The sequence below is a fragment of the Panthera tigris genome, chromosome A1, assembly GCF_018350195.1.
Source record: "Panthera tigris isolate Pti1 chromosome A1, P.tigris_Pti1_mat1.1, whole genome shotgun sequence".
Taxonomy (NCBI): domain Eukaryota; kingdom Metazoa; phylum Chordata; class Mammalia; order Carnivora; family Felidae; genus Panthera; species Panthera tigris.
In genome coordinates this window covers 1,691,812-1,719,209 of record NC_056660.1, presented here as the reverse complement: position 1 = coordinate 1,719,209, position 27,398 = coordinate 1,691,812, and the positions used below count along the sequence as shown (strand labels likewise).

Genomic DNA, 27,398 nt, shown 5'->3' with positions numbered 1-27,398 from the left:
GGAGGGTGTGCGCATGCGCGGACGCGGCGCGGGCCCGCGCGGGCCGGCCTCGACCCCTGCCGCACCTGAGGGTGACTGCGCACGCGTGGCTACTGAGTGGACGAACCTGGGCGCGAAGGTGGGGTCGCTTCCGCGCCGGTCTGCGGCTTCGGAGTCGGTTGTGGTTTCTTTTTTCCGTTCGTCACCCTTTCTCCAGTGCAGCGAGGGCGGAGGGATTCAGTTAATGGTGTCTGGGGACTGAGGGCGAGCTGCAGTCGAGCCGAGAGGGAGCGCGGTTCCTGCGCCGCGTGACCTGGCCTCGTGGGCTGGGGCCCGTGAGGAGCGGCCCAACCTGGGCTTAGGCGGCCCGGGTGCGGAGGAGAAAACTTAACCCCCAGGCCAGGGCAGCAAGAGAACTCCGCTCCGGTCACGTGGGATTGGGCCCACTACCCTGTGCTGCTTTGACCGGGACGTTCGAGCCCCCACACCCGTCTGCCGGGGCCTTAGGAGGCAGGGCCTCTCTGCCGGGCGCGGGGTGTAGAGAGGAGTAGGCGAGACCTCAGCCCCCGAGAGGCTGGCGGGGACACGCGAAACTTGGCAGTGCACGAGGGCAGTAGCGTCTTAGTGGTACGGTATGATCAAAGTAAAGGACCTGCCTGGGGCCGGGGACACTTCCGGGGTGGGGAGGGGATGATGTGTAAGACCGGAAGGGTGTCTTGATCGGGGTTGAGGTCACGTGGAGGTATACGTCGCAGTGCATCGCACTGTACACTTAGGATCTGTATGTGTTTCGCCCTGGGTAAATTTAACCTCACTTTTTTGAGGTTAATTTTTTAAATAACAGGATAAATAGAATTTTAGAAAACGAGAGGAAAGGAGGCATTTTAGGCAGGGAAAACTACATATGCAAAGATAAAAAGAAAATGAAAGATTATGGCCCTTTTCTGACAGTAAATCGGATTCAGGGTAGAATCATAGGGCAATATGCAAAATATATGTAGGGAACATCTAGATTATTCTTACCTGTTCGCAGAGGGAGCCTCACAGACTACCTCAGATTTCCCCTCTCCCACCGCACCCCCCAGTTAAGTGCCTGGGATGAATTCTAGGTTAATGCTCACCCCACTGGATCACACCTACTTGACTAAAATAACTTGCAGAAGGCAATATGATACTGTGTGAATTTATACAGTGGGGGAGGGAGTGGCTTGCTTTAAGTAAAACTGATATATAGCAATTGTAGAATTGTATACATTTGAAATGTAATTGAATTTGCATATTGCTTTTGAGGATTACACTGGTTATATTGAGTTAAGTACTGTTTAAAGCAATAGAAAGCAACCACAGTACACTAGGAGCCTGCTAATCCCTACTGATGCTGCACGTTAATGTGTCCGGCCCTTCGCTCATGCTGTTCCCTCTGTAATCCTCACTCTTCATCTTTTTTTCTCCCTCAAGGCCAGGTTAAAATGCCACCTGCTGTTTCACTTCTGTTTTCTGCCGGTACATGCTCTGCGTTCTGATCCCATGGCACTAAATAGTGCTTTTCTAATAGAAGGCTCACCACATTATCACAACCATTTGTGTGTTTCTCAGCCGTGGCACTGGAGGCGTTTGGGGCCAGACAGTTGCTTGTTGTGGAGGACCGTCTCGTAAATGGTATTTGCCAGCGTTCCTGGACTCTACCCGCTAGATGCCCGTAGCATCCTTCCCAGTTCTGACAACCAGAAACGTCTCCAGACGTTGCCGAATGTTCCCTTTCTGGGGCAGGTGGTTGCAAAATCTCCCGTGAGAACCACGGTTCTCACGTTTGAGCCATGTAAGGCTCAGCATCCGTTCAATAATAAGATGACGCAGCACTCCCCAACGCTTTTGGACATGAAAATCTCTTTACATCAATTTCATAAACCCACTTAGAAAATCTGTAAACAACACTAAAGATAGGATGAAGTAGTGACTTGAGTAAAAAAATTAGTATATTGAAACTGAAGTTCTTTTAGCCTGGAGCAATGTTTGTTACATAAGCAAATTTCAGTTTTTCCCATTTAACAAGTGATACAATCTTGAACTCGCTTTGATAATGTAGAAAACAGTCTATGATTGCTAAAGTTGGCAGCCCCTTCATTCTCCACATGTTCCTCCATTGATCTTATCATCATCCAACTCATACTTTATATTTCTATTGCATATAGTCTGTGCCTCACTAGAATGTAGTCTCCAAGAGGACTGGGATTTTGATTTCCATCACCAAGAACAGTGCTTCGTACAAGGCAGTTCCTCAATAAATGATTACCAAATGAACGGATTTGATCAGCTTTAAGATAAAATTTTATTTTGAGACAAAATTCATGCTCAGGTATGGATTGAAGTGTAATTGCCTTTTACTGCCATGAAAGTAGACAGTTCTCTTAAACTCCTTTTTGGAGTTTGTTACTTTGCACATAATGTCACTGGTTTCTTTTTATGGTTTTCATGTTTTATTTCTAAATGATTAGCTAACAGATTTCAAGCTGCAGTTTGAAAACCCTCTCCACATATGCAGCTGTGGAAAGTGCTTAGTACTAATAAATAAAAATTCAAATATTCCTGTCTGTGACAAGCATATACATATGTACATGTGCCTATATGGATGTACACACACACATATATATCTGTACATACATACATTAACACGTACATACTTTTTCATTTACCTCTTCTAGTCAGTATCATGGTACAGCTTGGATCAGAAACTGGTTGTACACTTCAACTCTGCCAGGAGACGTTGGATTTTAATAGTTGCCCAATTCTTTTCCTGAATGAAAGGAACTCTTAATCCTGAAATACCAAACCAAAATGAGACCTTTTAGTAGGTTGCAGGTCAGTTTGCTATGTTTTCTTAGTCTTTCTCAGTTAGGCATGCACACACACACCAATCTTTGGAATTTCCACCTGGAAATTCTCCAGCCTGAGAGCTCCTGGTATGCTTTCCTAAAAATTTATTCTTTGTGCTTTTGGCAGTAAACTAAAATTACTAATTTAAAGCCTTCATACCATTCCTCAGTGGGACTTTTGCAGACACCTCAATGTTGATTTAAGTTATTTTTATTCTAAATTAAAACCTCAGAGGTAAATAATTCATCCTGCTTTTGATTCTTCCACAACTACAGAATTTAACACATTCTCAAATTCAGTATAAACAAAACTATAAAACAACAAAATTCAAATTAACAGTACATTGCAGACATTGTTTTATTGCTGAATGAGTAGGCCATTCTTTTGAAATTACGCCTAATTTACTTCACACTGTGTAATGCATCAGTTCTCTTACCAACCACTTGATGCAGATGCTGTTTCTTCTACCTTGAATGCTCTTTCTCCTTTCTTTGCCAATGGGAGAACTTATTCTTTAGATCCTAGCTTAAATATGACTTCTTCAGGGAAGCCAGACAACAGAGCCGTGGCAACAATCTAATTACCTTGCTTAACAGTCCGTTGATATCCACTCTAATGACATTTTCCCCCAATATTTTTATTGTGGTAATATACACGTAACATCAGATTTACCATCTTAACCATTTTTAAGTGTACAGTTCAGTAGTGTTAATACATTCACACTGTTGCACAACCATTGCCACCGTCCACCTCCAGAACACTTTTCATCTTGTAAAACTAAAACTATATACACATTAAACAACTTCCTATTCTTCCCACCCCTTAGCCCCTGGCAACTACCATTCTGCTTTCTGTCTTTGTGAATGTGATGACCCTGGGTACCTCATATCAGTGGAATCATAGAGTATTTGTCTTTTTGTTACTGACTTTTTTCACTTAGCATGATGTCCTCAACGTTCATCCATGTTGTAGCCATGTATCAGAATTTTCTTCCTTTTGGAGTCTGAATGATATTCCTTTGTATATCCATTCATCTGTCGATAGACATTTGGGTATCAATCAGTCTCTTAAATCTGGAGAACAAAAAGTAGAGTTATAAATTGAAGTTACAGTAATACTAGCATTTATAATTGCCCACATTTACCTTTCCTGAGATCCTGAGATTTTTTTTTCTACATATGACTCTACACTGTCTAGTGTCCTTTCATTTCTTTTTTTTTTTTTTTTTAAGTCTATTATTTTGAGAAAGGAAGAGTGCAAGTGGGGGAGAGGCAGAGAGAGAGGGAGAGAGAGAGAATCCCAAACAGGCTCCACACTGACAGTGCAGAGCCTAGTACTTGGCTCAAACTTATGAACTGTGAGATCATGACCTGAGCCAAAATCAAGGGTCAGATGCTTAACTGAATCACCCAGGCATGCCTAGTGTGCTTTTATTCCGACCTGCCGGACTCACTTTACCAATTTTTGCAAGGCAGGTCTAGTGGTAACAAACTTCCAGCTTTTCTTTATCTGTGAATGTCTTAATTTCTTCCTCACTTTTGAAGGACATTTTCATCAGATACAGGGTTGCTGGTTGATTTTTTTTTTTTTTCTGTTCAGCATTTTGAGTGTATCAGTCTACTGCTATCTGGCCTCCAAAATTTGATGAAAAATCTGATGATCTTATTGGTGAGCGCTTTTATGCGACAATGTGTGACAAGTCACCTCTCTTGGTGCTTTCAAGGTTCTGTCTTTGGCTTTTAATAGTGATTATAATGTGTGTTGGTGTGGGTGTTTTCAGTTTATCATACTAAAGTTCATTATACTTCTTACGTGTTTATAGTTCTTTCACCTAATCTGGGAAGTTTTCAGCCATTATTTCTTTAAAGAATTGCTCTGTCCCTTTCTCTTCTCTTTCTGAGACTCCCACCATGTGTATTTTGGTCCACTTGATACAATGGCCTTAGGTTCTGTTCATTCTGTCTTTTCAGCAAACTCAGTAATTCCAATTATCTTCAAGTTTGCTGATTTTCTGCCCACTGTAATCTGCTTTTGAATTCCTCTAGTGAATTTCTCATTTCAGTAATTGTAATTCCCAGCTCTGGAATTCCCTTTTGATACCTTTTTATGTTTTCTATCTCTGTTGATATTTCCATTTTGTTCATACATCATTTTCTTAGTTTTTCCCATATCTTCATTTAATTCTTTTCGCATCTTTCAGACAGTAAGTCTGCCATCTGATGTTTCTCAGGGGTGGTTTCTGTTGTTTTCCTGTGAATGGGCCATAGTTTCCACTTTCTTTGTGTGCCTTGTAATTTTTTGGTTGAAAATTGGATATTTGAATCTAATAATGTGGGAACTCTGGAAATCAGATTCTCCCCCTTCCCAAGGATTTGCTGTTTTTGTTGTTTTGTTTATTATTTTTGTTTTTTGATTGTTGTAGGGCTGTCTGTGCTGAGTGTCAGCCTGAGGTGTAAACTTATCTCAGTTCTTTTCTGAGCCTCCACCTCTTCCTGGGCATGTACAGTGACCTAAATTCCCCTGTATATGCAGTTGCTTTGTGTAATGATCTAGTCCTTAAATGTCTGGCTCCCAAAAGGAGAAAAAGAGAAAAATAAAGCAAGGAAAGAAGTGTTGGCCCTTTAAATCCCCTGAAAGTTGATTCAGCTGGAGGTGGAAGTAATGACAACAGTGGGAGCCTTGTGGTAATGGCTGCCTGACTCTGTGTCCCTGCCTCCACGATCAGAAGCAGCAGTTAGTGATCAGAACACAGATCCCCAGTATTTGCAGGACAGAGCCCTTACTGCATACCTTGGCTTCCACAAGTTGCGTACAAACTGCTCCGGGAACTTTTGAAATTGTGTGTTCTTCGGTTTTGTATTTGTTTATTTGGTGTCAGTTAATTACAGGGCCAAACTAGTGGCCAAAGTTGCTTACCCTTTGCTGCAAACCAGCTCTCATGGGCACATCAAAATCATATCACGAAGCTTCCAACCGCAAACTGTAGAATGTGTGTTTTTACTTTGCGCCCAATAGGAGACATCCCCACCCAATTCCTTCCCAGTCATCTTAGCAGTAAAGACGGAGTTCCAGGTCTCTGTCTGCTTCCTTGTCCCCACATATGACAGGTTTCATGTGGCCCTTCATGGGGCACTGTGCCTCTCATTTCTAGGGGAACTGTGAATAATACTAAACACTTGATAGCATATCCTCTCTCAGCTCTGTATATTAAGACTGAACACAAAGTAGAATCATGTGCACAGCTACCTGACACAGGAATAAGAAGTGGGGGATGGGTAGCCACTGCTGAGCTATGTGCCAAGATTAACTCAACTTAACTGGAAGTTGTGTCTTTTGGATGAAACTGCAAGCCTTTGAAGAGATTTTAGAGTTCTAAAATAGCTACATCAGGGCACCTGGGTGTCTCAGTAAGTTGAGCATCCAACTCTTGATTTCAGCTCGGGTCATGATCTCACAGTCATGAGATTGAGCCCCATGTCAGGCTCGGCACTGAGCTTGGAGCCTGCTTGGGATTCTCTCTTTCCCTCTCCCTCCCTCTCTCTGTCTCTGTCTCTCTCTCTCTCTCTCTCTCTCTCTCTCTCTCTCTCTCTGCCTGCCCCTTCCTGTTCACGCTTTCTCTGTGTGTCAAAATAAATGAACATTTAAAAAATATTCTTTCAAACGTTGAAACACATCAGACAGATGGGGCCAGTACAGTTGTCTAGGTGGAGACAGTCCCCCAGAATCCCCTAGTAGCACGCTCTTCACCATTCCTCCCTGCGGATACCACTCAGACAGTGCCAACCCCCAGAACAGCCTCACCTCTTTGTGACTTTATTCTGAGGCTGTAAAATGATGGGAGTGCTGCACGGATGGCTCACTGCATTGCCGCCTGCGGTTGGTACAATGATCCCATTTCATCGAGTCCGAGATGCCGTGGACTCTAAGAATACCACCACTTTAAGAAAACATGCCCACAGTAAACTTCTACACCGTTATTTTAAAGTTACGTCCTGCTTTTAGAGTTGTTAGAATGAGGAAAAAAAAAAATAGGTCAAGGATACTTGGACCTCTGTTAGTTTTAGAACTTCCTGTGAATCTATAAATATTTCAAAATATAAAGTTTAGAAATTAGAATTGGATCAAAAAGTAGGAATAGTCTTTTTTCAATTAATTTTTTTTAACGTTTATTTACTTTTGAACGAAAGCGCATGCGTGCATGCACAAGTGGGGGAGGGTCAGAGAGAGAGAGGGAGACACAGAATCCGAAGCAGGCCCCAGGCTCTGAGCTGCCAGCACGGAGCCCGGCGCGGGGCTTGAACTCACGAATGGTGACATCATGACCTGAGCCAAAGTCAGACGCTTAACCGACTGAGCCACCAGGTGCTTCCCCCCGCCAAGTAGGAATATTCTTATATCCAGAATATCTGATTCTTTTCAAAAGGAGATTATACCAATTTAAATTATTACCTGAATTAGAGTACCAATATCCTTACATTCTCCTCAGCATTGCCATTCTTTTTTACTTGTTTTACTTGTTTTATCTGTCTACTCTGATTTTGGCCATTTGTTTCTCACACTGGGGATATAGAAGCTAATCAAAATATTGATAAGTGGTTTAGTGCCATGATTTGTTTGATGTATATACAAACAAAGCTTTAGTCAGAAAACAAAGGTAAAACTGTACATAGATGTTCATACTACTTTATTTATAGTAACCAAAAAGTGGAAGCAATCTTAATATCCTTTAATGAATGAATGTTTAAATAAATTTTAGAGGGGCGCCTGGGTGGCACGGTCAGTTAAGCGTCCGACTTCAGCTCAGGTCACAATCTCACCGTCCGTGAGTTTGAGCCCCATGTCAGGCTCTGTGCCAACAGCTCAGAGCCTGGAGCCTGCTTCAGATTCTGTGTCTCCCTCTCTCTCTCTGCCCCTCCCCCAGCTCATGCTCTGTCTGTCTGCCTCTCTCTCAAAATACAAACGTAAAAAAAATTTTTTTAAATAAATAAATTTTAGAAGCAGCACATCAGTTTCTATTTTAAGTAAACACACACACACATACACTCTGTTTAGGATATATTGAATCTGTTGATCAATTTGGGAACAATTGATACCTTAAATAATACTGGTTCATCTAGTTCATGAGCATGGTATACCTTTCCTTTTATTTAGGTCTTTTCTAATTTCTTTCAGCAATGCTTTGGAATTTTCAGTATTGAGATCTTAAAGTCTTTTTTTTTTAAATATGTATTTATTTTTGAGAGAGAGAGAGAGAGACAGAGCGAGTGGGGGAGGGGCAGAGAGAGAGAGAGAGGAGGACACAGAATCCGAAGCAGACTCCAGGCTCCAAGCTGTCAGCACAGAGACCGATGCGCGGCTCGAACTCTGAACTTCGAGATCGTGATCTGAGTCAAAGTCCTGCACTTAACCGACTGAGCCACCCAGGTGCCCCTACCCCCACCCCTTTTTTTAATGTTCATTTTTGCAAGAGAGAGGGAGCGAAATTAAGAGGCAGACACATAACCAACCGAGCCACCCAGGTGCTTCAAGATCTTACAGCCTTTATGTTAAATATATTCAAAGCATTTTTATGCTACTTAATGGAAAATTGCTTTTAAGTTTAATTTCTATTTATTTGCTGCTAGAATACAGAAATGTAATTTATTTTTCTGTATTGACCTTGTACTCTGAAACTTCAGTAAACTCATTCTAGTAGTTTTTGTTGGTGAAGTTGGTTATGCTTCCTTAAAATTTTCTAAAAATAAACTTTATAGAGGCGCCTGGGTGGCTCAGTTGGTTAAGTGTCTGACTTTGGCTCAGGTCATGATCTCATGGTTCATGAGTTCAAGCCCTGTGCTGACTGACAGCTCAGAGCCTGGAGCCTGCTTTGGATTCTGTGTCTCCCTCTCCCTCTCTCTCTCTACCCCTCCCAACCCTCCTCTCTCTCTCTTAAAAATAAACATTAAAACAAAATTTTTTAATAAACTTTATTTTAGAATAGTTTTAGATTCACAGAAAAATTATGAAGATAGCGTGTTGTTCCTATATACCTATACTCCGTTTCCCCTATTATTAACATCTTCTGTTAGTATGGTACATTAGTCACAATTAATGAACAATATTGCTACACTGTTGTTAACCAAAGTCCATACTTTATTCAGATGTCCTTGGTTTTTATGCAATACTCCTTTTCTGTTCTAGGACCTCATACTGTCTTACCGATAGTCATCGTATTTCCTTAGGCCCCTCTTAGCAGTGACAGTTTCTCATTTTCGTCTTGTTTTCGATGACCGAACAGTTTTGGCAAATACTGGTCAGATATTTTGTAGAACGTCTCTTAATTGGGGTGTGTCTGAGTTTTGGTCATGCTTACACTGGGATTATGTTTTTTGAGGGGAAGACCATGGAAATGAAGCGCTGTCTTCATCACTGCATATCAAGGGTACATGCCATTGACATGAATTATCCCCACTGATGTTGACCTGGTCACATGGATGAGACCATTATTTCCTTAGGATTTTCTCTGTGAATAATCATATCTACAAATAGGGACATTTCTTCCTTTGCAGTCTTTATGCTTGCTTTTTTTTGTCTTTCTGTTTGTTTTGTTTTTTGTTTGTTTGTTTTTGCCTTCTTGCATTAACTGGAAAGGCCAGGATAATGTTAAATGCATGTGGTGACAGTGAACATCCTTCCCTTGTTCCTGAGCGTAGAAAGCATTTAGTGTTTCACCACTAAGAAAGTATGAGGCGTATGTTTTTTTTCGGTGCCCATTTTCAGATTGAGGTTCCCTATTATAGCGAGTTTGCTCAGAGTTTTTAACATGAATGGATGTTGAATTTTGTCAGATTCTTTTGTAGTATCCATGCAAATGATCATGTGGCTTTTCTCTTTTATACTGTTAAACCAGGAGTCAGCAAACTTTCTGTAAAGGACCAGATAATAAATATTTTAGGCTTATCATTAAAAACAACTGTAGGCAAGGGGCACCTGGGTGGCTCAGTAGGTTAAGCATCTGACCTCGGCTCTGGTTGTGATCTCGTGGTTTGTGAGTTCAAACTTTAAAAGGACAACAACTGTAAGCAATATGTAAACAGAAGGGTGTGGCTGTTTTCCAATACATTTGTTGGCAAAAACAAGGCACAGGCTTGATTTGGCCTGCAGGCCATAGTTTCCTGTAGCTAAAATTGTTTGGCCAACCTTGAGTCAGGCTCCTGAACCTTCTAGGCCCATCTGTGTACTTTGTAAAATCTAGTTTTAGCAAGAACCTTGCTAAATCAGTTTACCCAGAAACCCACCACCACCACTACCACCAATGCCCCCAACCCCCTTTGATATCTGATCACCCTCAAAATCTGATGGGGAGTTGAGCCCAGTTATATACTGACACGTGTTCATGTTAGATTTAATCTGACTTCATTAAACAAGTTGGGAAGGATCCCTTTCTCCTCTGTCTTCTGGGTGATAAAATTATCAACATTTCTTTATATGTTCGATAGAACTCATCAGTGACTCTTCTCAGCCTGGAGCCTTCTACGTAGGAAGGTTTTAGTAACAAAATTAGCGTATCTTTGAATGTAAGCCTATATGTTCCTTAAACGAATAGTTTAATTTTACTTGTTTTTGAACTTTATAAATCTATCATAGTGTATATACCTTGTGTTTTGCTCCTTCTCTTCCTAGAGGGGAAGCTGCTTGTTCATAGAACACTTATTTATATTTCTAGCTTAATTTGTGTGCCCAGATATTTTATTAGTTAACTTTTACAGGTAAGTCTTTGATGAAGAAAGGAAAGAGGGAATCAACAGACTATTAGCACGTGAAAATACACTGTCAGTAGTTGGTATATGCAGGGTTTTTTTGGTCTTGGTTTTGGTTTTTTGGTTGTTTTTTAGGAATGGCTGGCTCTTTGATTTTGAAAAGGAGAAAAAAAGCATCAAGCAGTTATTTCTCATTTGAAATAGCTGCTCAGCATCTTTTAAACTCTCTCCCTAAGCATCGGGATTCGCCAGGTTCAGATGGTGTTTTACCAGCTGCCCTCGGTAGGTGGCGCAGGCGGAAGGCCAAGACTGTCCATCAGCTACACCCCCAGAGGTCTTGGAGGAGGAAGGGAGCAACGTGACGAATTTTCTTGAGCAGTCTTTGCTGAAAAGTGTAGACTTTGATGTAAAATGTGACACAAAGCAAATGGAGTGTTGTTGCTACGCTCTTAGATAACTTTTGACTTAAAAATGTGTTTGGCAGCCCCTGGGTGGCTCCGTCAGTTAAGCATCAGACTCTTGATCGCAGGTCATGATCTCACGGTTAATGAGTTTGAGCCCCACGTTGGGTTCTGTGCTAACAGCACAGAGCCTGCTTGGCATTCTCTCTGTCTCCCTCTCTTTCTGCCTTTCCCCTGCTCTCTCTCTCTCTCTCAATAAATAAACTAAAAAAAATGTATTGACCTGTGTAGTAAGCAATATGACCTCAGTCAAAGGGAAGTTTGGCCTTTGTCATGGCTCTCGGGATGTAACCTTTAAACACTTAAACTTGCCCAAGTGATAGGAAGGTCTTTGTTATTCATGGAGGTCCCTCAGGTCACATCCAGCCGTCCTGGTTGGGGGGCTAGAGGCTGACTTCAGCCGGGTGGGCAGTAGTCCGGTCACTCAGGCCAGCATGACAAAGCCTTAATCAAAGCCTGCAGAGCTTCCTTGGCTGGCAGGACTGTGTGTGTATTGTCCCACATGCCTGCTGGGAGGGTGATGCTTCCTGAGGGCTACGGGAGCTTCCTGTTTGGAACTGTCCTGGACCCTGCCCTATGCACCTCTTCCTTTGGCTGGCTCTAATTTGTATCCTTCCCTGTAATAAATGCAACTGTGAGTATAATTGCTTTCAGTGAGTGCTGAGTCTTTTTTGCAAATTAGTGGATGTGAGGGTGGTTTGGGGAAGCCCCTGAACTTGGAGAGGTCAGGAGTCCTTGAGCAGAATTTGCTGTCCATACCAAGCTTGTGGCTTAACCTAGCAGTCTGGCTAACTCCAGTGGTACCACAAGAAGTGACTGGCCTGGCCATCCGTTCCTGCAAGACATCTTCCTTTTCTCCCTCCCTGTGTTTTACTTCTTCCCTTTCTCTTTGTCATTCCTTTAAATTTCCATACTTCTTTCCATACTAATTTCAGTTACCCTGTCAATAACACCCCTGAGCCTTAGATCACCTGAACAGTGACACTCGTGGGTGGAAAGATCTCTGATTCAGAGAGTCCACAGTGAATGTCTGCACATGGCCATTGCAGTGCCTGAAAAAAACCAAATATGTCTTTAGATATTTATGGTAAAAAAATTCATTCTGCAAGGAGTCTTAAAAATGGGAGAATCTCATTTGTAAAAATGATACATGTAAAGGAAAAGCCTGTATTTGTTAAGCTGTGGTTTAGTAGGAGACCTCTGTGGATGTTTGATCTCAGAAATTTAAAATATGAGTTTCCCTTATAAAACCCACTCCCAGGGGCACTTGGATGGCTCAGTTGGTTGGGCATCCGAGTCTTGATTTCAGGTCAGGTCATGATCTCACAGTTCTTAGATGTGGGTCTGAGCCCCACGTCAGGCTCCACGGTGAATGTGGGAGCCTGCTTGGGATTTCTCTCTCCGTCTCTCTCTGGCCCTCCCCTGCTTGCTCTCTCTCTCTAAAATTAAAAAAAAAAAATTTTTTTTTTTTTAATTAATAAAAAACAAACAAAAACCTCACTTCCAGTTTGGATCCTTGCTGTGAGATAAAAAATTTCTAAATGGCTATTTTTGTAAGTTTATTTATTTATTTTGAGAGAGAGAGAGAGAGAATGTCGTGTGCAAATGGGGGAGAGGCAGACAGAGGGAGAGACGGAGAACCCCAAGCAAGCTCCGCGCTGTCAGCTCACAGAGGCTCACAGAGTCTGACGATGCAGGGCTCCGGGCCCACAAACCGTAAGATCATGACCTGAGCCAAAATCAAGAGTCAGAGGCTTCAATGACTGAACCACCCAGGTGTCCCTCTAAATCGCTGTTTGATGGGAAGGGAAAAAAAATACCCGCACAACATGTTTGTTCATTTATTTGCAGGTTACAGACGATTCGTGAAATGAGTGACTCTGAGGATGATGATGTCCCCCGGCTGTCTTCCCACGCCTTAGCAGCCCTCCAGGAATTTTATTCTGAGCAGAAGCAACAAAGTGACCCAGGCGGGGATGATAAATATAATATTGGAATAATAGAAGAGAACTGGGTAAGTGCATTCCACGTGTCTCAGGAAATGTGGGTGAGCTGCTTGCCGATTCTGCACCTGTCCATCCGGTCTGGTGTTTGTCTGCGTCCCGCCTCACACCCACGTCTGCCTCACCTGCCCCTCAGGAGCTGATGTCCTGTGTGCGCTGCTAAGACAGAAAGCAGTTCCCAGACATTGAAGACTGTTTAATTTTTTTTTTTTTTTAATGTGTATTTTTGACAGAGAGACAGAGCATGAACAGGGGAGGGGCAGAGAGAGAGAGGGAGACACAGACTCCGAAGCAGGCCCCAGGCTCTGATCTGTCAGGACAGAGTCCGACGCGGGGCTCAAACTCACGGACCGTGAGATCATGACCTGAGCTGAAGTCGGACACTCAACCGACTGAGCCACCCAGGCACCCCCATTTAAGACTGTTTAAATGCGGATTTTCCTGGTTCTGACGGTCAGGCTGGTTGGTGGTCAGACAAGGGGACTTTTCAGACAGGGGGACAACATGTCACTTGTGACCAACACAAACTTGTGCTTCCTTCTGTGCACAGACACTTGCGGTTGGTTTTTCTGGTGCCCGTTATCCTTGTGGAGGGGGTAAAATATAATACTGCGGTAAATGGGGTAACTAATTTAAACGTGCAATGAAACTCATTTAAATGTGCAATGAAAAAAGATGAAAGGGAATTCTGAAAAAGATACTAATAGGTTCTAGTGCATAGTATGTATTTAAATTATATTTTTATGGTATAAATAAAAATGGGAATTAAAAATGGGAATTAATTAAATGACTGGAGGGAAACTGACCTAAGCTAGAACCTAGAAGTGTAAACTTTTGAAGGAGACCGTTTGAAGGAGATACACGAAGCTTGGGCTTTTTGTCTGTGCCTGCCCCTCAGTAGTGGGTTTGTCTCTGTCCATCACTTCCCACCTAGAAGGAATCTCTCACACTCCTTTTTTTTTTTTTTTTAAACATCCTTTTACATTTTGTGTCGACTTTGGATCTCTTAAGTTGTATTAAATTCTCCTATTTACCATCTGTTTGAAACTGACTCGATAAAAATGTTTCTTTACATTTACACTAAATTTTCCACCTACGCAAAAGCCTCTTTCTAACAATTCCCCTTCTTTACATGCTTTTGCCTTGTAGCTTGATGCTTTTGTAGGTGGTGAGTATCAGAAACCTGACGGACCACATTATTCTTTCTCCCTTTCCCTCTGCTTAATGTTTTAAGTATTATGTGCTTTTTTTTTTCTGATTCTAAAAGTAATCCATGGTTGTTGTAGAAAAATGTAAAAACATGAACACAAAAATAAGTTATTCCTAATCCCACTACTTAGAATTAAGTGTTTTTATAATTTTGATACTTTGTCTTGTTTTGTGTATAAAATTGAGGAAATCTCCTAGGAAGCAAAAAGAGAAAGAGAGAATGATGCAAGTGCTGGAAAGAAAACATTTTGTACAACTAGGGGATGAATCCAGGAGGCTCAGTATTTAACTAATTGGATGGAATTCTAGAAAACTAGAACAGAAAATAAAGGGGAGAGGAAATCTTCAAAGGGGAACATTAGAAAATTTCCCAGACCTGAAGATTCTCATGAAGACACATGGTTACAGGACTCTGAAAATTCTGTATGCAGGTGACAAGATCTTAGAACCTTCCAGAGGAAAAGCAGGTCACCTACAAAGTCTCAGGATGAGTCACACCACACTTCTCAGTAGCTTTGTTAGAAACTAGAAAAAAGTGGGGTAGTGTCTTCGGTATTGGGAGTAGAATTTTGTTCAGCCCAGATTTCAGCTTACTCAAATGTGAAGGATAAAATAAAAACATTTTAGATACAGCAAATCTCATGGTATTGGCCTCCGGGACACTGCTTCTCTGAAGCTGCCAGAGTATGTTGGAAGATTTAGAGGTCGGCTCAGAGAAACAAGCAAATGATACATTTATTAAGTCTAGGAAGAATAAAAGGTTCCATCCTAGAAGGAAATGTGTCATTTGGCCCCACAATGAATACTGGCAATGATTTTAACCAAAAACAGGTTACAACCATATGGGGAGCATGAGGGACAGAGAAGGGTGTGCATGACAGAGCAAAATCCTCATCTGTCATAATATAATACATTGTATAAAGTAGAAAAATCAAGAGATAGCGTTTAGGGGTGCCTCACTGGCTCAGTTGGGAAAGTATACAACTCTCAGTCTTGGGGTCGTGAGTTCATGCCCCACATTGGGCGTAGAGATCACTCAAAAAATAAACTTTTAAAAAGAGCATTTAAAGCATAATATTTGGAAATATGGAGACAGATGATCAAAGGAAGAGTTGAAAGGTGCTTCTGAGGAGTGGAACTCACTGGTGGGGAGACGTGGGGCAGGGACTGTTGTTTTTCTTTGTAAGCCTAGTAGTGCATTTGACTTTGAAAGCCATGTTTATGCAACACTTTGATTAAAAGGAAGATTTTTATTTTTTGGAAGGGTATGAGGAGAGCCAAAACATACAACTGTGCCCTGACAAGGCTGGAGTGAGGGAGAAGGGCGGCTTGGTAGCCAACTGTCGAAAACTCTACCCAGATCAAGTGAAGTAGAACACCACCCCCACCCCCACCCCCACACCATATACACATGTGTGCTAGGGCTTTCCTCCAGCTTCCTAAGCAAAGAGGGCCGGGGCTTGGCATTTTCCTGCAGCTGAGAATGTTTAGACGTGAATTCATATTCACATATATCCAAATGAATATGTACATTCTGTCTTCAGAAACATTTATCTGCCTTGCTGTTTTCTAGGTAAACAGTCACACAATGTGCAAATGTTAGCAGTTTTACTTCTTTTTTGACTGTCACTCGCTTATTTCCTCTCTTGCATTAATGCAATGGCTGGATCTTGCAGTAGAATGTTGAATGAGAATATTGAAAGCAGACATTCTTGCCTTCTTTCTTATCTTATGGGGAAAAAATAGATCTTTCATTTTTGTAAGGCTGTTGGTTTTTTCTCGATGCCTTGTATCAGTTTAAAGAAGTTCCTTACTATTCCTGCTTTTCTAAGAGGTTTTTTTTTTAATCATGAAGTGGTGTTGAACTTTGTTAAATGTGTTTTTTTTGCACTTGTTGAAATGATCATATGTTTTGGAAATGTTTTTAAAGCTGGATTTAAGAGCCATCAGCGGACACTGGCCGCACACACTTGCCTCCTCCCACCACTGGCTCCTGGCACGGCCATTCCAGAGGGAGGCCTGCTGGAGAAATGGGCCTATTCCATTGCAGGACAATCCACTTTTCCCGTTAAAATTTAATTTAGAAACGTGAGTGGATTAAGGATCACTAAAAAGTTGAAAGAAAATCGGTAACCAGCGTGAAGAGAAGGCGCAAGATGACAGCTTACCCCTGAGGGAAAAGACAAGTAACTCGGGAAGTGCTCATAAGGTAAAGAGAGGAGGCGGTGGAAAAGGACCACGGACTGAGTTTCGCTCCTCTCATCCCCGTGGTGTTATTTCACACGTTCTTCCATCCTCTGTTTGTGGTTCTGCTAGTGGGTAGTTGGTCCTAGAGGCTTAATCAGACTCAGGTTCAGTTTCTTGGGGCAAGAGTCACACAAAGGCGGGAGTATGTTCTTCCACCAGCAGAAACACTGACCGTTGTCTCCTTCTGTGGTGTCGGCAGCCGCTGGGACTCGATGCCTAGATTCCAGCAATTAGGGCCTTCTGTCACTTTAATTCCAAAGAATAGTTAGTTTTAAAAAGAAAAAAACACTTGAAATGTATGCACATCGGAGTGGTAGACGTAAATTAAAAGGACGGAATTTATGGCAGTTCTAAACTGATTTCAAGTCATTGCTCTGTTACAGCAGTTGAGCCAGTTTTGGTACAGCCAGGAAACCGCTTTGCGACTTGCAAAGGAAGCCATTGCAGCCGCGGGAGACTGTGGCAGGTAAGGTCCAGATTTTGTTTCTCTTTTGTCTTCTTATCTAAATTGATACTGAATACGTCCTTCCAAAACGAGCAATGGTTTATAAGAAGTGGGAACCGTAGCTGTAGTCCATGGTTTGCAGGACATGATAAATTGAGAACTGCTCCAGTGCTGAAAACTCAGTTCCTAAACAGGAATACAGAAATCTGTTCATTGTAAGATGTCCTACCTCTTCTTTATTTTAACATTTTCTAATCTGTTTCTTACCTTTATACTCCTAAAGTTTGTTTTCCTTTTAAAAAGAAAAAAATTTGTTTTTTTAATGTTTATTTACTTTCGAGAGAGAGAGCGAGAGCATGCGCTCACGCGAGCTGGGGAGGGGCAGGAAGAGAGAGGGAGACAGAGGATCCGAATCAGGCTCCGTGCTGTCAGCGCGCAGAGCCCGATGACATGGGGCTCGGACTCACCAACTGTAAGATCATGACCTGAGCTGCAGTCGGTCACTTACCCAACTGAGCCACCCCGGTACCCCTAAAAGAAAAAAAATCTTAATGTTTGACTTCTGAAGTTTTAAAAATACAGGTTTTCTTTTTTGTCACTTCAGTTTTTATCAAAATTTTCACATGCATATAATTTAACGTCAAATGGTCCTACCAGGCTTGTTCAGAAACCATATCCGTGTTGCTCATTTCCCCCTTGAGCACTCCCCTCCCCTTTCCTGCTCCCTTTCAGGGGACCCTTTTGGGATTTACAACCATATTTCTAAATACATGTTTATATTGGCACTTCTTGACCTGTCTGTCACTTGTAGACGTTATTTCTTTGTCATAGACTCTAAGTCTAAAGTACTCTCTTGTCCAGCAAGAGAGCGGATGCAGGATTAAAAGCGAGAGATGACTATTGTCCGGGAAAGGACAAGAGCCCTGAATAAGGGTCCTCGCTCCGTTTTTATTAGGATCAGAAGGCTTACAAACATGGTGGTGGACGTGCACGAAGAGACAATGAATCTGTGAACATTAACTCATGGACGCGAGGGAAAGGGGGTCTTGAAGATATTCGGGTTTAGGGGTTTGGTTAATACAAAACAAAATCCTGGGGGCCGGCCAGAAGTTGTTTACAGCAGACATGAGGCCCCACCTCTGTTTATTTTAGCTAGCCTAGGGGCTGAGACAGGTAGAGCAAGCAACCTCGGGGTCAACAAGGCACCTTTCTTTCGTTAATCAGCTCCTCACCTGCAGCCTGCAGCATAGCAGTCTATAGCCCTATTTACCTGTTTACCTAACTTGGTCCTTCCTTCCTGTGAAAGCAGCTTTCTGCTGTAGTACTAAATTGGGGGGCGCTTTCGCCCTGAATACCTAATCTTGCTTACCTCATATACCTTTGTATTGGGGGCCTTTGCCCCCCTCTCTGTTCTGGGGGCCTTTGCCCTCCCCCCCTCACTTTATTCTGGGGGCCTTTAGCCCCTCTTCTCTATCCTTATTCACCTAATCTTGTTTACCCAAACTTGGGTGTGAACATCCTATAGCTTTGTAATTCTCTATGCCTTGTTAACCCATTGGTGCAAGCCCAGGGAAATTTCTAAGCTTACTCCCCACATTTCTTGACTTCTCACTATGGAGCATGAGGATTTAGCTCTCTCTCATACTCCACAACTGCCACAAGTAGGCATGCTTTTTGTTCACACTCCTAATAGATTTATCCTAATCTTGGTTAGAACAGGGTTTATATTATGCCAGCATAAATGTTCTTCACAGTTGAACCTTATTCTTTTCCTTTTCTGTATAATTTTTCATTTTTCTGAAGAAAATAATTCTATTTTGTATGTATTTCTGTGTCCATATCATAAATTAACTCTAAGACGCTCCGTGAATCTCCTGTCAGTAAATTCAGTCGTGTTCCAACTCTGTGAAGGAAGTTACTCCCAAGGCTTTGCAAGCTGCTCTTATCTGGACTTGTTGATTTCTGGCTTTGCTACAGGTCTTACTTACCTTGGTGTTCCCTTCACCATCATGCGTCAGAGCCTTTTGCCTCTCTCTTGTTCTGGGTTCCTGTTTCCTGTACCCTAGTTCTTAGTTTACAGCCTTACTTTGGTTGGTACATCCTTCAATAGCTTCCACAGAAAAGGTACATGGGAGGGAGGTGGTTAAACCTTTCGTGTCTACAAATACTTTTATTCTATCCTTCCCCTTGGTTGTGATAGTTTTGTTGGGTATCTCTCCCAGGTTTTGAGGGCATTGCTTCATTGCCTCCAGGTTCCCATAGGTGCTGTTGAGAAACCAACGCCATTCCGATTTCTTACAGGAAAACCTGTGTTTTCCCATCCCTGCCCACGACAAGCTTAGGGTTTTCCCTTAATCCCGGTATTCGTTGGGTCTTGCTGTGGTGCTCTCATCTGTACTGCTTGGAGAACCCTTTCATTCTTTTAACTCAGGTCCTTCAGTTTGGGGAAAGTTTTCTGTCGCAGTCGCAGAGGGGCAGACACCTAGAGACTTGGGGTAGGTAAGAGAATCCCGGGAACGAGCCTCTTAAAGAGACCTTTCAATGAACCCTCCTATTTCTAGCCCCACCTTCACCCCCACTTCTTGAGTGACCTGGTCCTGCAGCTTCCGGAGCCTCTGAGGGCCCTCGGATGTAAACCAGGTTGCTTCTCAGCTTACCTATGACACCTAGTTTGGGATTTGGCTTTTTTGGGTCCACTGAGCCAAATACCAGCTATCCCTTTGCTTTTCTGCTTTTTTTTTTTTTTTTTTTTTTTTAAGTTTCTTTATTTTAAGAGGGAGAGCGAGCAGGGGAGGGGCAGAGAGAGAGAATCCGACAGACTCAGCAGTGGCAGCCCAGAGCACAACGCGGGGCTCGAACTCAGGAGCCACGAGATCACGACGGCAGCCGAAGTCTGACGCTTAACCTACCGAGTCACTCAGGCGCCCCTGCTTTTCTGCCTCTTAAGGGGTTTTTGTTTTGCTGGCTGGTTGGCTTTTGTGGGGTTTTTGGTTTTTGTTTGTTTTGGTCCCCTCTTGAATTCTCTTTGCTCTTGGTGGTTTGTGCTTAAACAACAAAACAAAAGAATTTTACTCACGTTTTATTTAGTAGGTTTTCATGAGGGAGCAAATGTACATGAATGTGCGATGCCTGCCATCTTAAACTGGAAGTCCTAAGTTTTTTGGGTTTTTTTGTTTTTGCTGCTCTTTTTCTTTTAACATTATATAGAGATGCTTATTGGGTTCTTCTTAATGACAGTATTTACACATACTTTCTTTTTTTCCATTAATAAAGGGCTTTGGAAGAAATTTATTTTTTTCTGAAAAGCATCTTCAGTATTTTTTCGAGCTCTGTCGTAATATTCAAAATGAATAGTAATAGTAGCATTTATTGAGCCCTTACTGTGCGCCCTCTCCACTGTTTGCGTGCTCTCGGGGGACGTCCCATTTAAGCCTCCATCATACTCCCCATCGTAAAGAGAGACTCCAGGGCTCCAGTCGCATCCCCTGCGGAAGGTGACCTGCTGCTGCATGATAAAGGTCACTGCCTCCCCCAAGGTCATCGCCATCCCGCTCTCAGTCCCTGTTGCACCTCAGACCACTTTCCTTTTGCCCCAAGTACGTGCTTTGGAATTGCGTGCAGGTCTGTGGTGACAGACTCTCGGACTTAGTTTGTCTGAAACTATCTGTAGTTCACCCTCTTTCTCAGAAGATATTTGCCCGGGTCGCGGCCTGTTATCTTTGAGCACAGTGAGGACATCGTCCCACGTCCTCTGCCTATCTCCTCACCAGAGCTCTGGCAGCAGCCTGGACTGGGGGCCCCGCTGGCCCTTGTGTCCCTGGGCTGGGACACGCGTGTTTCCCATAGAAGCGTGTGTATCATCGCCAGAGTGTATCACACGCTTCAGTGCCCTGGGGCTGAGAAGCCTTTTTAGCCGGGCACGGGGACCCACCCGGTCCGTGGAACATGGTCTCTGTTCAGAGATGCATCTGCTAGTTTTAAAGTAGCTTGTCCGTACTGCGATTGAATTTTAAGGTATCTTTGCAGAAAACTGGAGCTATTGAGGCATCATTTGGGATTTTTCTTCCTAGATTATGAATATTACAAAGTAACATCAGGGGCTCCTGGGCGGCTCAGTTGGATGAACATCTGACTTCGGCTCAGGTCATGATCTCGCAATTCATGAGTTTGAGCCCCACATCGGGCTCTGTGCTGTCAGTGTGGAACCTGCTTTGGATTCTCTGTCCCCCTCTCTGTCTGCACTTGCCCCACTCACTCTCTCTCTCTCTCTCTCTCAAAAATAAATACTTAAAAAAAATAAAAATTAAAAAAAAATTTTTTTTTCAACATTTTTTATTTATTTTTGGGACAGAGAGAGACAGAGCATGAACGGGGGAGGGGCAGAGAGAGAGGGAGACACAGAATCGGAAACAGGCTCCAGGCTCCGAGCCATCAGCCCAGAGCCTGACGCGGGGCTCGAACTCATGGACCGCGAGATCGTGACCTGGCTGAAGTCGGACGCTTAACCGACTGCGCCACCCAGGCGCCCCAATAAAATTTTTTTAAAAAGTAACTTCAAAAGAATTAATTTGAGACTAAAAGTATTTGAAATAAATGTTGAAATGAGGACCAACATGAAAATAATAAGCAAATTTAAGCCTTGGGCTTTCTAACTTTCTTGCTAATGTGTTCCTAATGTTTTACATTTTTTACTAGAAAAGCACATTTATGTATCCTTTCATACCTTATGAGTTGCAGGATTTTTAAACACCGTATTCCTTAAAAGCGAAACAGTATAGTTTTCTCTTGAAATTTACTGCCTTTACATTAGCTTGCACTGTGATTCCCTTTGAAGAGCTGAACACAGGACCTATATTTTTTAGTGAAGCAGTTGTTATTTAATACCAGTAGCTCTCCATTAAAGATCTTCCATGAATTTGTTCCTTTTGTTTTCCAGAATAGCCTGTGTGAGTGCCCCCAGTGTTTACCAGAAACTGAGAGAGCTACACAGAGAAGACTTTTCTATATACATCTTTGAATATGACAAAAGATTTGCTATATACGGAGAGGAGTTTATCTTCTATGATTACAATAATCCATTGGATTTACCTGAAAAAATTGCTGCACACAGTTTTGACATCGTAATAGCAGATCCCCCCTATCTCTCCGAGGAATGTCTCAGGAAAACGTCAGAAACCATCAAGTATCTGACTCAGGGCAAGATTCTGCTGTGCACAGGTAGGTGCCGGATTGCACGACTCACGAATGTTGACCAGGAGATATTCCAGTCTTAGGTTCCAGGAGTTGGAAGCGATCTTAGAACTCAAATCCTGAATCCACCACTCACTGTGTGACCTCAAGCAAGTTACATAACCAGCCTCTCTGTGCCAGGTTTCCTTATCTGTAAACCGGGACTGGTAACACTACCCTCCTTTCAGCGTTATTGGAATTAAGTGACATGATACACACAGGGTGTGGTCTGGCACATGGTGAGTGTGCTCTGAGTGTTATTTTTACTCACCCTCATCAGGAATAGTAGCAGTGTTTGATCCAGCCTTACATGTGATGAGAGAAATGTGGAATTGATAACGTTAAGCTGAATTGCCCAAGGTTACAGAGCTAGACAGTAGATTAAATTGATCTCACCAGCAGAAGAGTTTTCTTACTGGTGAGAGTGGCATTCTTTCTTAAGGTGGACATGCGGAGCGTTGGCGGAGAACTAGAACGTTACCTCATGGTCTGTCTCCTGGGGGCGGCCGGCGTCCAGGGCCCCTCAGGCTGGGCCGAGCCGGGAGCAGAGCTGCAGGGGGTCTCTTGTCCCTGAAGCTGGAGAATTGTCAAGAAGGTGACTCTGGTTGTCACAAGTAATATTTACCTAAGGGTTATCAATTCAACGGTTGTTTGCTAGCCCTTTGTGCCAGCTGCCAGGCGGGGGCCCCGGCTTCGTGGAGCCTACCTTTTAGTTTCAGAAGATAGGCTAAAAAATGTAACCGAACAGATGGGAGAGGTGATGACCAATTCTGAGAAGTGTAGTGAAAGAATCAGAAGGGCCCGGCAGGCACTGAGAACCATGAGGGGTGTCCTTCAGGCCGGGCAGGCAGGGGTTCTTGGAGGAGTAGCACTCCAGGGGAGACCTCGAGGGGTGGCCCCCAGGGCCTGTGGCCCCCTGGTTCTTAGAGGGATGCGGGGAGCCCTGCCCCCTCGCGTGTGCAGGTAGCACGGCTGGAGTGGGGGGAGGGGGCGAGAGGGTCCTTTACAGGTGACAGCTGCCATTGTTGGGACTTACATTGAAAGCTGTCGGCCCCCAACTGATGGGACCCAGTTTGCCTCAAGAAGTGCACTTTCACTCTGTGCTGGAAAGGATTTAGGGCACAGGTGGGAGCAGGCCCTATGAGGGTGTGTCCAGCTGAGACAGGCGTGGACAAGGTGTGTCAGTAAAAAGGTGGGCAGGGGTGGAGCGAGGTGAAGGCAGAAGAGCCTGCTATGCTCGGATGTGGAGGGAAGGGGAGAATCTGGGGCGAACCCTGGGTCTCCTGCCTGTGTGAGCTGCAGAAGCACTTTATGCAGTGGGGTGTCTCGGGAGAGGTGCTCAGAGACACCCAGGGGCTGTGTCCACAGCGGTGGCCGTGGGCCAGGCAGTGGGTGGGACGTGGGGACCAGTCAGCCAGAAGCTGGTGTGAATGAGTTCCAATGAGTTTGCAAGATTAGATGTGAATGAGAGCGGGGTTCTTGACTCAAAGTTGGAAAACACTAGTTCCTAGTAATTATTTTTACTCTCCGTATGTTACTTTGTGGAATGTGCCTTTATTTCTAAATTTCTAAGTGTCTCAGTTTTGTAGAGGTAGGAAAACTATTTTTTAAATTAAAAAGGAGGGGCGCCTGGGTGGCTCCTTCGGTTAAGCGACCAACTCTTGATTTCGGCTCAGGTCATGATCTCATGGTCGTGGGATCGAGCCCGGAGTCAGGCTCCGTGCCGAGCTGAGCGTGGAGACTGGGATTCTCTCTCTCCATCTCTCTCTGCCCCTCCCCCACTGGTGCATGCACACGCTCTGTCTCAAAAGAAACTTAAAAAACTTAAAGCAAAAAAAAAAAATGTTAATTAAAAAGGAAAAAAGTAGGTAATTTGCAAATTTGTTGAAGAAAGTGAAAAAGGATATAAAGAATTGACCTTCCCCCATATTTATTGAGTGATACGATCATCTCATTACCTCACGTATTCTAGTCTAGAACCCCTCACCACTCGTGGTGGCACAGTGGTTGGTATTTCAGGCTTCGAGTTCACTGGGTCTGTTCCCTTCAGGTGCCGTCATGGAAGAAGAGGCAGCGAAACTTCTTGGCGTGAAGATGTGCAAATTTATTCCAAAACACACCCGGACCTTGGGAAATGAGTTTCGCTGTTATGTGAATTATGATTCTGGACTAGACCGTGAAATCTCAGTGTAGATAGTAACATAACACAGTAAAGGATCCTATGTGACGTTTCTCTCTATTTCCTTGGTAGATTGAAAAGCTATAACCTCCTCCTGTCCCCTAGAATGGGGCTGGCTCTGGCCTGATTTCCAAAATAAAGAATACAGCATCTCATCATGACTTCCTTGTTGCCAGGGCTCGGGATGCCTTTGCCAACTTGAGTCTGTGGATTTGTCCTGGGAAGAAATCTTACAACCTGTCTAAAATCCGCTCTCCTCACCTAAGAACAGGTTAAAGCCAAGTACAGACAGCTTAATGGCTTGGCCAAGGCCTTGATTAGGACCCAGGCCTCTGCCTCAGGCCATCTGCCCCCTTAAAACAGGCCCATTCTGGCTCTACCCAATGGGCTGCTGATTCTTCTCGGCAGCTTTCCTGGGGCATCGCAGGACTTGTGAAGGGGACCGTCATCTGATCTGCCCCTGAAGGAGATGCCACTTACCTCCGTGAAAGGAGGTGATAATTCTTGGAACTAGTATTAATTCATAATCCTCGGAACTAGAGCCTTCTGGATTTTTCCTTCTTGTCCCTATTTATGGAGGGATGACAGGAGCGCAGCCCGGGTGCCGCACGCTCAGCACCCCCCCCCTCCCCCGCACCCTCAGCTAAAGCCGCGTCAGCTGCTCCGAGCTGCCTGAGAAAGTGCCATCAGCAAACCAAACACTACGGTAAAAAGGAGGTGAGAAGTCTGCTGGCCTCTGTTGTGCTGCAGAAACTGTTCATCACGCATCCGCATCACAGAACATGCCTCTTCAGCTACCCAAAGGAATGATTTGCTGATGCCTGCAACTTGGATGGATTTCAAGGGCCTTGTGCTGAGTGAAGAAAGCCAGTCCCCAGAGGTTACCTCCTGTGTTTCCATTTATATAACAACATTCTTGAATGGAGAGCAGATTGGTGGTCGGCAGACGTTAGGATGGGGGTACGGGGTGGGTGTGGCCATAAAAGGGAGACCTTCACGGAACTCGTCTGCATCTCGACTGTGCAGCAGTGACACAAGACTCCGCGGACGGGGTCACGCAGAACACACGTGCACACGCACGCGTACCACTGGTGAGCGCTGAGTCAGGTGTGTGGGCGGTCCGGATGCCCATTCCCTGGCTGTGGTCCTGCGCTTATGTAAGATGTTACCACTGCGGAGAACTGGGGAAAGGACACACAAGACCTCTCTGTAGTAATTCTGCAATTTCCTGTGAAGTCAGAATCATTTGCAAATAAAAACTTAAAAAATAACCCCTCCGGGAAAGGAATAACACTTCCCATCTCACGTGACTCGCTTTGCTATCAAACGTGAAAGGCAGCGAAGTGTGTCGCTGGCCGGCAGAGCTTTATGTTCTCTCCGACCTGCTTTCCGGCAGTTTCCCCGACAGAAGCGCTCTGGCCCCAGGTCCTCGGTGGGGCGGTGGACCCGCAGTGCACGTGGAGGGGCAGCGAGAAATGTTGGCTCTTGAAAATCAGGATGGGGGGATGGCCGCTCCCCGCGGGAAACCCGCCTGTCCCCGAGAGCCTCGTGCGTGGGCGCCCGTGCCCAGGAAACGGGGGGGGGGGGGGGGGGGGGCGCGAGCTTGCCCCCCCCCCCCCCCCCCCCCCGTTAACTTTTCAGTCCTGTATTGTCCTACTTTGGGATAAGTTTTCATTTACTTAAAAAAAAATCACTTGGTATTTTTATGAGACATTTATATTTTTATCGGTGTATCGGCACCTGGCACATGTGAAGGGTTCAATAAATGTTCTTTAGAAAATAACCCCCACCTTATTATTTCCTCATGAGTCAGTTTAGTAAAAATTACCTAGGCCACCGACAAATAAATGTTAGTAACAAATCATGTATACAAACGTAATGTGTAACTTAGGAATTGGGGGCACATAGCAGCCTAGAAATACAGAATTTTAGCTTTCCTGGAAGTCTAGCCTTTAGATGACGAAGAGAAACCTTATTCTTTCACAGAGGGTGGGGGAGGGAAGGGACAAGGCTCAGCGCATTAAGCCTTCAATCGCGTTGAATAACAGGCGGCCAACGCGTGTTTTATTGCTGCGGACCCCTCGCATGATTTCAATTTTAGGAAACCTGTGTTCACACGTGGCCGCTTCTGGATTTCATCAGAGGCGGGCGTCTCCACCTCTGCAGTCTTCGGAAACACGAGGCGGGGCTGCCGTGCCCCTGGCCTCTGGCTGGCACACACGGGGCAAAGGAGCAGCGGGGTGGGAGGAAGGGGTGCCCGTGCTGCCCGGAGGCCTGGAAGTAAGCTTCCTGAATTCTTGGGAGCACCCTCGCCTCTCACACCCGACCAAAGCACTTCGAAAGCTGAAAAGGACACGTTTATAAAGTCCTTTGCTAATTCAAAGATTTGCACCGAGCCACGAAGTAACCATAGTAGGAGGGGAAAGAGGGAGGATGATAATATCCGGTCTGCTGACCGCTGTGAAGTCCGTACATACTCGGCTGCATGTCTGGGGGCGATGGCAACGCGGACAGCTGGAACGAGCGACGCGCCGGAGTCACTTTTGAAGCCCCGTTTCAGACGGACACTTCACGCTCTTCCCTTGCTCAGAGCAGGAAGCGGAGGCCAAGAATGACCCTTCTCTCCCCTTCGCCTTTGCTACAAGACATGCTGTAAACCGAGAAGTTTGGGCCATTGGCCCCTGCAAGCCGAGCCGCTGGCATTTGTGATGGGTGTTGATCGCTATTCCCAAATGGTTCGGTTTTTCTAAAACAAGCACACGGCGGAGATACTGTCGGTTGGTTGGAAAAAATCTTCAGGAACCAGCACGGCGTGTCCATTCCAAGGGTGGCCACGGAGCTCTTCAGTGACAGATAGAATCCCTTGACGGAACGTAGTCACCGTGGCACATTTGGAGAGGAGGGAAGAAGCTATGAAAGTCTCACGGGCGGAGCCCGGGACCATGAAGTCCCACATCCACCCAAGGCCCGCTGTGAACTGTGGGGAACAATAATCAGTGTGCTGGAGACCCGCAGGGGGAGGGGGAAGCTGCT

The 27,398-nt window shown here is 44.3% G+C and overlaps 1 protein-coding gene across 5 annotated transcripts; it reads left to right on the top strand.

Annotated features, from left to right (window-relative positions):
* EEF1AKMT1 (EEF1A lysine methyltransferase 1) lies at nt 1–24,520 on the top strand. Of its 5 annotated transcripts, none has more exons than XM_007074376.3 (5): nt 1–118; nt 12,905–13,067; nt 16,896–16,978; nt 21,894–22,174; nt 24,237–24,520. In XM_007074376.3, exons 2-5 carry the CDS (start codon nt 12,924–12,926, stop codon nt 24,377–24,379), a joined length of 651 nt encoding a protein of 216 aa, XP_007074438.1. In that variant the 5' UTR covers nt 1–118; nt 12,905–12,923; the 3' UTR covers nt 24,380–24,520. The 5 variants fall into 5 exon arrangements, with proteins under 5 accessions (XP_007074438.1, XP_042834660.1, XP_042834719.1 ...); XM_042978726.1 differs by lacking the exon at nt 1–118 and adding an exon at nt 277–606; XM_042978785.1 differs by lacking the exon at nt 1–118 and adding an exon at nt 277–611.
* The last annotated feature ends 2,878 nt before the right edge of the window (nt 24,521–27,398 follow it).